Source organism: Gossypium raimondii, chromosome 9 (genome assembly GCF_025698545.1).
Source record: "Gossypium raimondii isolate GPD5lz chromosome 9, ASM2569854v1, whole genome shotgun sequence".
NCBI classification, from domain to species: domain Eukaryota; kingdom Viridiplantae; phylum Streptophyta; class Magnoliopsida; order Malvales; family Malvaceae; genus Gossypium; species Gossypium raimondii.
In genome coordinates this window covers 31,290,000-31,300,730 of record NC_068573.1, presented here as the reverse complement: position 1 = coordinate 31,300,730, position 10,731 = coordinate 31,290,000, and the positions used below count along the sequence as shown (strand labels likewise).

Sequence of the window (10,731 nt, the reverse complement as noted above, 5' to 3'; positions counted from 1 at the left end):
GAGATTTGAAATTTTCCCCAGAAGGAAAATTTTGGAGAAAAACAGATAAAATTGAAATAAATTAATCGCCGACGCTTTTTTTTAATCATTAAGCAGTTTTAACGTTTTCCGTCATTCCTCCCTTCCGTTTGGACCTGCTTTTGTTTTATATCCGTTGCCGTTATTAAGCAGAATTTAGTATTATATAGTTGGAAAAACTACATCCAAGGTCACTAAACTATTTCTAAGTTTATGTTTTGGTCACTCAACTTCAAAAAGTTACAAAATGGTTATTGAACTATTTAAAAGTTTTCATTTAAGTCATTAAACTATTTGGAAGTTTTTATTTAAAATTTTAGATGCATTACAAATACAATTATATTGGTAAATACAATTATTTTTAAATACAACTGTTGAATTATTTAAATATTAATTTTATCATCAACATATCTCGAGTCCCTTTAATAAGGTTTCATGTTCGAATATTGTGAAAAGAGAAACTAGATGCTTAGGAGATTCTCTCTCTGAATATGACTATCGAATACCTAAATGTGAAACTAAAAATTGTGTGATGGAGTCGAGATAGAATTTAAAAGAAAAATTGGGGACTAAAGCTAAAAAGCTGAATTAAAATAACTCAAATTAATTTTTTTCTTCTTTGGAACGGGCCAAAAATATAAAACTTCCATTTACTAAGAGAAAACTAAAAAAACTAAAAATTAAATTATTAATACTGTAGAAGGACTAAGATTGCAATTGTACCATCAATCAATGGAGACCGAGGCCCTACCTGCCCTTGGCTATGCTGCCCCTTAATATTGGGGGTTAATTTAAGTATCCAGAAAAACATATTAATCAAATAAAAGAAAGGATCACTCCTATTGTAGACATCTGATCAAATTCGTTCTTCTCGATTAAATTAGTTACGGTATTATTAAGAAGAATTAAATAAAGTCAAATTGAAATAAAGCTAATATTGGCTGTTTAAAAAAATCTCTTGAAAATTAATTATGTTAAATAATAAATAATATTTTTCAGTAAATGTTAACTCTATTACAATTTAAATTTATTAAATTTTTTAACAAGACTATGTTTATTTATTTATTTAATAATTTGAGAAATTAATTTAGTCCAGAGGTGAAATTAATTTAGAAATTTATAGTATAAAAGCTAAAAGTGTGAAAAAAGAGGGTTTGAAGTGTAAATAAATAGACCAAAGGTGGGTTAGGGTAGGCTGGTCAGAGTCAACACCTGCTTCTGCTTCTTTCTGATTACCCTGCTGACACACCCAATATATACAAGCTACACTTCACAAGTTTGTGTATGGGATTACATTATTTTAACCATATTTGTGTAGATTTTTTACAAGTTGTTAAAAATTGTATCTATTTTTATTGTTAAAAATTGATCTTATGCATTAAAATGAAGAACACATAGCACACCACGCGTGACTATATAATTATTTTATTAGTCGCGTTAATTTTTAACAATAAAAATTAATGAAATTTTTAATAGAAAAAATTGATTTATTCTTTGATCAAGAACTAATTTACCTATTTTTTTAAGTAGATGAGGCAAAATGCAATTTTTACTACTTTTATGATTGTATGAGCCAAACTGGACATATTAGATCAGGAAGTGGTTGAGGTATCTATTTAGAGAAAGACATTAGATCGATTGATCCAAGAATTAGCACCGATCGAGTAGTTGAATTAGAATTTTATTTATTTTATTTATAGATTTTTAATAATTTATTGAATCGAACTAGTTGAGCTAACGAATCAATTATCTAACTGATTCAATCATCAGTCCGATTCTGAAAATTAGAGCTCAAAATCACTATTGAAGTCAAAAGCAACGCTAAACGAATAGATTTAATAGAGTAATTGAAAAGTGCGTTTAAATTGAAACGCATAAGTTATAATTTATAGCCTGTGTTTGAAAAACACCACTTTCAGAGTCAAATCATGGTTTTAACCTTTATTTTTCTCTCGAAATATATTTGAAATATGTAACAATATATATTTGAATTTGTAATTATTATATTTCAATATTTAATATATAGTTGATATATTAAAATTAAATTTTGTAAATAATTAATATCAATTGCTTTAAAATACTTAAAATATATATTTTATATATCAAAATATTAATAATATGTTATAATAAATTATATTTTTAATATTTTTAGCATTGTTATTAACACTGGCTACATATGAAATTATGGTGGTTGATGTGGCCACACTAGAAGGCACATCATGTGATTTGGTAGTAAATGTAATGTAATTACTTGTACATTCTCTAACGTTAAAGGATTTCTTGTTTATACGAGTGTTGGCATGCTCATAACCTCTACAGTCTACATTCATGGAATGAAGTTTCCTTTTTCCTATTTCTATATCTTGCCATAATTCTTTTGCCTGAACAACTTTATTGAAGTTGTTTAATAAAAAGAGACAATTGTTCTTGTAACTCTTCAATAAAGACAAGTAGTGTGTAATCAAATGTACCAACACTAGCTTTCACATCTTATTCTACTTGACTTTTGACTTTTGAGCTTTCTTTAGATTCATTTCAAAAGTTTTTAATGAAGCTATCATACCCATACACCTTACAATCTTAGCCTCTTTAATGGTTGTCACTTTCTTTACAAACTTTTCAAGAAATGATTGCAGCATCTTTCAGACCATTTACCTTAAAATGTTCATCATCAAGAGTAAAAGCCTTATTAGTTATGCCACGAAGTTTAACATAAAATTCATAAATGACCTCATTATTAGACATCTGTGAAGATTCAAACTTGATGGTAAGCATTTGTAGTTTTAACGGCTTGATTCCAAGAGTTCTCTCACGGGTAGCTTCTAGTCAATACTTTGAAATCCTTTGATTTCTTATTGAGCTTTCAAATTGAAGTTTGCTACTTACTCTTCTTCAGAGGTCGAGGTAGCTTCAGGCAACTTTAGGCTTTGAGGTACGTACACCATTTGTTTCAATGTAAAGAGCCTCTCATCCAGTTAGAATTGTTTTCCATGCTTTCTCATCAACGGTTTTGATGAAAGTCATCATCTGAACTTTACAACAGACATAAAGACATTTAAGAATGGTGGGTGTATAGTCGAACTATCTTCCTTCGTACCTTCCATCACTTGACTACCAAATGCAACATCTCACCAAATACTTAAGGTATGTGGCTCTAATGCCAATTGAAAATGCAAATTCTAATAGATATGTATGTTAAGAGATGTGGGTATACCAAATGATACACTAACAAGCAAACACAAGCACAAAAAAATCTAAACATAACACAAAGAGTTATTAATGTAATTCAAACTTAACCTCTGTCTCATTAGCATAAGTAATAATTTAAGTACAATCTATCCTAGCCCTCAAATAATTGCAACCGTAACCAAGTTTACTTAAGGTGGGTTTGGATGGGCGGTGAGGTGCGGTGTAGTGCGTTTAGCTTACTTTTTGTCTTACACTACAGTATCGTTACAATATCTAATCTCTTTGCCACAGCTGTTTTTACACTAACCGCCCATCCAAACCCACTATTAGTATGAACTCTCTCCTACTCATTTTTCCTACTAAAAGTGGAAAAATAAAGTAATTAAAGGTGAAATAAAATAAATATTCCTCACAAATGAACCAAATTAAGGACTTTAAGCTCTCTCTCAACCCCACAACTAAATTGCCTATTTATAGACTTATAAGCCTTCAACTCTAAGGGTGGGCTTAGATAGCGGTGCATTTATCTGTGGTTAGTGTAAAAACAGCGGTGATAGTGAGATTAGATACTGTAACGATACTACAGCATTAGACAAAAAGTAACCTAAACGCACCGTATCGCACCCTACCACCCATCCAAACCCACCCTAAGTAAGAGATAATTGAGATAATAAAAGGATTTAGTTATTGATTTTTCCCCAATTAAATAATCAACAACTTCAATTATCACCAATTAGACTTGATTATGGGTCAGGCCACTCGACCAGGCTCAAAGACTTGTTAGAAAGTGGGAAGGTTTGAGCAAAAATATAGGTTCGAAAAATTGGCTTTAACAAAAAATAAGGCTCATTTTCTAAATGAGCCAAGTCTCGATAAGATTTTTTCGGCCTGGGCTCGGCCCGACCTGACCCGAATTTGGCTAAAAAAATAATTTCTACTGCTGTTTTACTGTTGTTTTGTTGTTGTTGTATAACTCTTATTTTATTGTTAATTTTGCTACTATTTTAGAAGCATTTGCTTGTTAAGTTGCAATTATTTTAGTGTTATTTAAGTAAAAAGATTTTTTTTATAATGTATTTTTATTTTATTAGGAAACATTTATTTTAATATTTTTAGTGTATTTGAAATAAACACATCGGCCAAAAGGTCTATGAGTCAGTGTTGTATGTGAACGCAATGATGACTTAGACGAGCGACAGATGCTGATCACTGCTGTAGCGTCGTGTAACTGGTGTTATACCCAGATGAGTTTGGTTATGTTCCTGGTTGCTGTTGGTTTGTTTTGGATGCGTGGATGGTTTGAGTAAGATCTAATACTGTTGATGGCATATCAGTGCGCATCTAAGGACTGACATGAGATTGGATTGCTGTTTGGCGTAGTAGGTTTGGTTTCTGTGTTTCCAAATTTGCCACAGGATAATAATCCAAGCGTTTCAAGTGGATTGTTAACTGAGATCTAATGCTTGGTGTTGATGGATCCTGTGGGTAATCCAGTCCCGGATATTCGAGAATCCAATTTGATCCGTACAGATAGACCAGGTAGAGCCAAACCATACAACTCTGGAGAAAGGACATGTACGAAAGAGGTGGTCCAGGTTTCCCTCCTCATGTCCACATAGCAGACAGTGACACAGTGAGAATGCGCAATGATATGGCGTTGAGAGAGACGGAAACGGAGCGGAAGACAGTCATGGCAAAGTTTCCAAAGAGCTTTCCACTGGATGTCATAGGAGCTTATCGAATTGCTGGGTTGAGTTTAGTTGAATAGGAGTTTGTAGGCTTCATTTACAGAAAATTGTCTAGAGAAATTGAATTTCCAGACGTATCGATCTTGTCCCATGGTTAATGCAAAACCACGGGAGTGAGTTCTAGTTCCCATGTCTCGCCTAGTGGTTCAAAGATGCTTCGTTGATTCCATTGGTGTGTATGTACGTCTTTGATGTCTGTTGTGGCAGTGGAATCCACTGTTGGGAGTGAAGTGTCATTCCATTGCCATGAATTGAGACTCTGTCACCTTTCCAAATTTGTACATCAAGTATGCATTTTCATGTCTAGGAGGAATCACTGGGACGCGACTGCACGGAAAGAAAATCATGATCCATCCTAGGTTGTCCGAACGGTGTACTCCCAGAATACCGGTGACCCATCGTTTGTGATGCGCTTTACCCGCCTGATGTCGGATTTGTTGTAGTTGATGGATTGGCCGGAGTATTGGCAGAACGATTTGATGACCGCTTGCAAGGCTTTGGTGGTTTGGAAGTTTGCTTTGTAATATAGACTACTAGCTATTATACTGATGCAATGTATCATGCTTTTGCTACGTTTACCAAAAAAAAAAAACACATCCAGGAGAACAAGAAACTATATAATGTTTTTGGGTTAAAATATCTTAACAGTCCCTTTACTCTTATTACATTTGTAATTTAGTCTTCTTATTTCTACTTTTAGAAATTCAGTCTTTTACGATTTGAATTTAAAAATGCAAGTCTAATTGTTAATATGGTTAAAATTCTTTTATTAAATTTTGGTCCATTATAATAGAATTTTTGGCTATCGATTGAGTATATATATTTTTTATTTTAGAATATTACATCAGAAAATTTAATATAGTATAAAAATTTTAAAGATGTATGAAGAATAAAAATAAAAATAAAAAAAACTAAATTTCAAATGTATAAAAAATATAGGAGCTTGGAGCATACTTTAACCCATTTCTTTTAGCAATAAATTAACCGTCATTGGGTTGCTGCTGCCAAGATCCTTGCCAAGCCCAAACGATGTCATTCAACGAAGGCCTGAGTTCTTGGTTGCAAAATTTCTTGTATTCCAAGGTATCCCCTGAGGTTTTCGTCATCTCCACCACATAAAATGACGGCGTAACCTCGAAGATCTCGGCATCAATGGCAAGCAACCCCTTCCTGCCTTCCTTGACACCTCGCAACCTCACCTTCCCGCCTTTGTTCGTGACTCGGAAGCACTCAGTCCGAGCTATTTGCTCGAACTTCGAAACGATGTCGGTTGCCGGTTTTTGCGTCGTGAACCGAGAACAATCCCTCTCGTTCAAGTCCTCTTTGAACAAGCCCGACAAATCAAAGCCTTCGGAGAGTGATATTAGATCGAAAGCATTGAAGAAACTAGGCCTCAAAATGCATTGTTGTTTCTCAACTGTAATCAAAGAATGAACAACAATAAAACCCTAATTTTAGAACTTATGAAAACCTTTATTATACAAAACTATTTATCTAAATAATTAGACTTTTCTTGCAAATGAAGTTATCCTATTCAAACTAATTAGGTCTAATTATTTTTCGCACATTTCAAATTTAGTTCTTTACTTTTAATTTTGGGAACTTAATTCTTCTACACTTTTGATTATATAATTGAATTGAAATTAATAACAAAAGACTTCCATATTAAATTAGATTATATGATATTATAGAACCATAAAACCCCATAATCAAAATTAGAAATCTTCTAATTCCGTATTCATCATTTTTATTTGTTTATTTGACCTTTCACGCATGTAATATTTGATCATATCAATATTTTCTATTATAAAATGTCACATAATTTAATTTAACGGAAGTCATTTGATGATATTATCAACATATTTCAATTATTAAACCTTAACCTAATTAATAAATAATTTAATTTAATTTCGATCGTACCTTCAGTATCATCGTTATTTTCCAAAGGTGATGATGACCATTCATCAAACGCCGCATGAATGTCGTCAATTATCAAGTTTTTATCTTGAACTTGGGTGGGTGTCAACGGCGGGGTGTCGAAGTGTTTATACCCTTTCTTGAACCAACTATTCTCCATGATTTTCGCCACCATGATTCGTTGGCTCGGGTTCGGGTCAAGTATCTTCGAAAGAAGCTTACGGACCTCAGGCGGAAGCCATTGCGGGCACCGGAATTCACCTTTGGTTATCTTTTTATACAATTCCATCAAATTTTCATCATGAAATGGGAGAAAACCAGCCAACAAAACATAAAGAATCACCCCACATGACCAAATATCAACTTTGGCCCCATCATAGCCCTTCATGTTTATAACTTCAGGAGCAACATAAGCTGGTGTTCCACATGTTGTATGAAGGAGCCCATCTTGCCTCCGCGACTCTCTCAAAGCACTTAACCCGAAATCCGAGACCTTAAGATTCCCATTTTCGTCGACCAAGAGGTTTTCTGGCTTCAAATCACGGTGATAAACACCACGACTATGACAATAATCAACCGCGGCGATCAATTGTTGGAAATATTGTCGTGCATCGTTTTCTTTAAGCTTCCCTTTGGCAACTTTACCAAAGAGCTCACCGCCTTTAACATACTCCATCACGAAGTATATCTTTGACTTGCTAGCCATTACTTCGTACAGACGAACAACGTTGGGATGTTTAACTAGCCTCATTACGGAGATTTCACGTTTGATTTGGTCAATCAAACCACCTTTCATTATCTTTTCTTTGTCGATGATTTTAATGGCGCAACTTAGGCCGGTAGTCGTGTTTCTTGCATAGTAAACCTTGGCAAATGTTCCTTGGCCAAGCAACCGCCCGAGCTCAAACTTTTCCATCAAAACCCTCCCTTTCTTCTCCATGTTTAAGAAAACAAAACAAAAAAAAACAAAAATCCCAATGCTGAAGCTTATACAAGGTTCAACAATGGAAATTAATGGTTAAACTTTAAGCAAGTACTTGTTATTGTTTTAACAATGGAGGAGAGAGGGCCATCATGTGCATGGCTGACTCAAAATAATACACCATGCATTCCAATTGGTATTAACCATGGCTACAAATAATCAATCCCCTCTGAAAATGGCTTAAATTTTGGTTAATTCCTTGTTGCATAAATGCAAATATGACTTTTTTACAAAATCCCCATGAATCTCACTCCTCCCATAAAAATAAACCGGACAAAGAACCAGACATGTTACAAAAATAGCAGAGATTTGATGAATCTATCTTTCAAGGATTGGACATTGTTCTTTCCCATGTATAGTATTTTACTATTCTTATAGTTTTTATGGATTAGATAAAGCATCTGAGTGCTATAATTATTTGGTGTCAGTTGATAATACAATAGATTTGAAGGAATATTTAACTGTAAAGTTTAAACCTTAAATTTTGTTGAAATTTGTTACTTCTTTCATTTATATTTTTATATGTTTTAGGTAAAATTGGATTAAAATCTTGTTTTTAAAATAAATTTGGGAGTTTAAAATTATGATATTATTTGAAAATTTGTTGAAAATTTAAATTAATTTAAAATTAACATATTCAATGATTTAATTTTTAAACGCCTTTAATAATTTATAATAAAAGGAAAATAATAGATTTTTTAATCAAAAGTATAGAAATTTGATCAGTAGATAATGAGCTACTTATCATTTATGTCTCGTTGGTTATTAGTATAATAACATGAGAGAAAAAGTTATTTATTATATAAGTATTATAATAATTAGACATAAAATAAAGAATTAATTTATGCAATTTAAACTTGAAATTAAAAGATGAGTAAAACTCTTATAATGAGATCTCTTTTAAATAAGCGAAAATCTCTTTACTAAAATTACCAATCGAATTAGATTATTACTAACTCATATACTAAAACATGTGTACAAATAATACTCCTACCAAATCTACCATTAATATAGAGTTTTTTTCATTTCTTTTTATTTTATTTTAATTTATTTCTTTTAACGTTATCTTTTAAATATTTCACCTTTAAAATTTTAAAATGAATTCATTAAACACTATAATTATACGCTGTACTTAATTTCAAGAAATATCTCAAATAAATTTTATAACCTAAATTCAATACTTAATTTTTGAGTTTGTCAAACAATACCTAAATTAAGACACTTATAATTATATGTATATAATAAGATATACAAGCATTGATAAATATAATGTACATAAATATTGTAACAAATAATTGATAATTAAATTTAAAATTTTAAAAGTACTGATTAAAAAAAAAAACAAGGCATGTCAGAGTATGTGAATAAATACTTATCAACAACTTCAGTTTTTGTCGATTGAGTATTAGCTTAGTTGACATTAATATTATTATCAGTGTGAGAGAATGTGTGTCAAGTACGCTGAAATGAAGTGCATTTATCATTCTATTTAAGGTTTGGAGAGGGGTTCTAGGTAGTTCTAGGCATGGTATATTAAAAAAAAAGGGGGACAATTTTGGCTCTTAGCTCAATCATTTAGGATTCAACTATTAATGTCGCTGATTGAGTCTTAACTTGATTGGTATGGGCAACAATGCAGGAAGACGTGGGTTCGAGTGCACTAAAGCGCATTATCCTCCTATTCATGGGTTGAGGAGAGGCTATGGATAATTCTAATCATTGTATAAAAAAAGAGCAAATATGATCCGAACCTATAATTGTCATAACCTTTTTCTAAATGATATAATAACATATTTATTTCTCAACACTTATACATTCTATTAATTTTGTCCTAATTCTAATTATTTCAACAAATTTAACCATTCACTTTACAAATTCTATCAAATTGGTCATTAAATTCGCTTTGTTAGGAATAAATCCAATAAAAATTTAAAAGAAATGTAAATGATAAAAATCTTAAAAAAACTTTTCAAATTCGGTATCGGAAAAAGAAACTTAAAATTATTCTCATCACAATTTTCTTCTCCTTCAGAACTGCTTGGGTTCAACCGTCAATTGCACCGTCGTCTTTGGGTGGTCTTCCCTGATAAAAAATCCCTTCAAGTTGTTCCTCTCTTCTCCCTCTTTCTCATCCTCAAGTTCGAAAATCCCTTCCAAAATGAAGAAACTTGGAACCAAAATTTGAGGGAAAAAAACTCTTTATCTTTCACTTTCATTGTCCGATCACAGTGGAAGTCAGATCATAGCTTCTCCTCACCCTTCTTCACCTTCCTACTATTGAGATTTTTGAATGAAGCCCACCGCTTTTTTCCTTTTCTTTTCTAAATTTTGATTTCTTTTTCTAGTTTTTGGTCTATCAAATGTGGAATAGGTTTAACTTACAATTTTTGGTGAAATTGTTCAAGCTCCCTACATATTACCATTGGGTTGAAAAAGAGTGAGTGCATTTGCTAAAGCCGAGATTTCCTTCTAAGAGGAAGCCTAAGCTTGATTCAATCAAAGGTGGTTCTTCCTATGTTTTGGAAGATCAATGACAATCGGAGTCGAAATGAACTAATTTTATATATGGAAGGGTCAAAGTTAAAATTATTTACATCAAAATGGTTGAAATTGAATTATTAATTCTTATGTGAAATAAAAAAACAACTTTTCTATAATTAAAGAGCTAAAAAGGATTAAATCGAAGAATTACATTTTAAATGGATTAAAGGCCAAAGCCCCTACATTCTTGTTTTGACTATGCACTTGATGACAATGCCTACAAGATCGACTTGCCTAGTAAGGGTGGGTTTGGATGGACGATTAAGTGCGGTGCGGTGCGTTTAACTTATTTTTTGTCTCACGCTACAGTATCGCTACAGTATCTAATCTCACCGC

The 10,731-nt window shown here is 32.3% G+C and overlaps 1 protein-coding gene across 1 annotated transcript; it reads right to left on the bottom strand.

The window, feature by feature from the left end:
* Window positions 1–5,935: 5,935 nt before the first annotated feature.
* Window positions 5,936–7,812, bottom strand: LOC105798988 (CBL-interacting serine/threonine-protein kinase 20). The gene is made up of 2 exons (XM_012629290.2): window positions 6,876–7,812; window positions 5,936–6,372 (listed from the first exon to the last, which is right to left on the bottom strand). The coding sequence occupies exons 1-2, from the start codon at window positions 7,810–7,812 to the stop codon at window positions 5,936–5,938; spliced, it is 1,374 nt and encodes a 457-aa protein (XP_012484744.1).
* Between the last annotated feature and the right edge of the window lie 2,919 nt (window positions 7,813–10,731).

Bases quoted from the DNA above. Each gene is read 5' to 3' on its own strand.
- LOC105798988 (XM_012629290.2), bottom strand. From the start codon at position 7,812: ATGGAGAAGAAAGGGAGGGTTTTGATGGAAAAGTTTGAGCTCGGGCGG. The intron at 6,373-6,875 runs GTACGATCGAAA...CTTTGATTACAG, and splicing joins AAATAACGATGATACTGAAG to TTGAGAAACAACAATGCATT.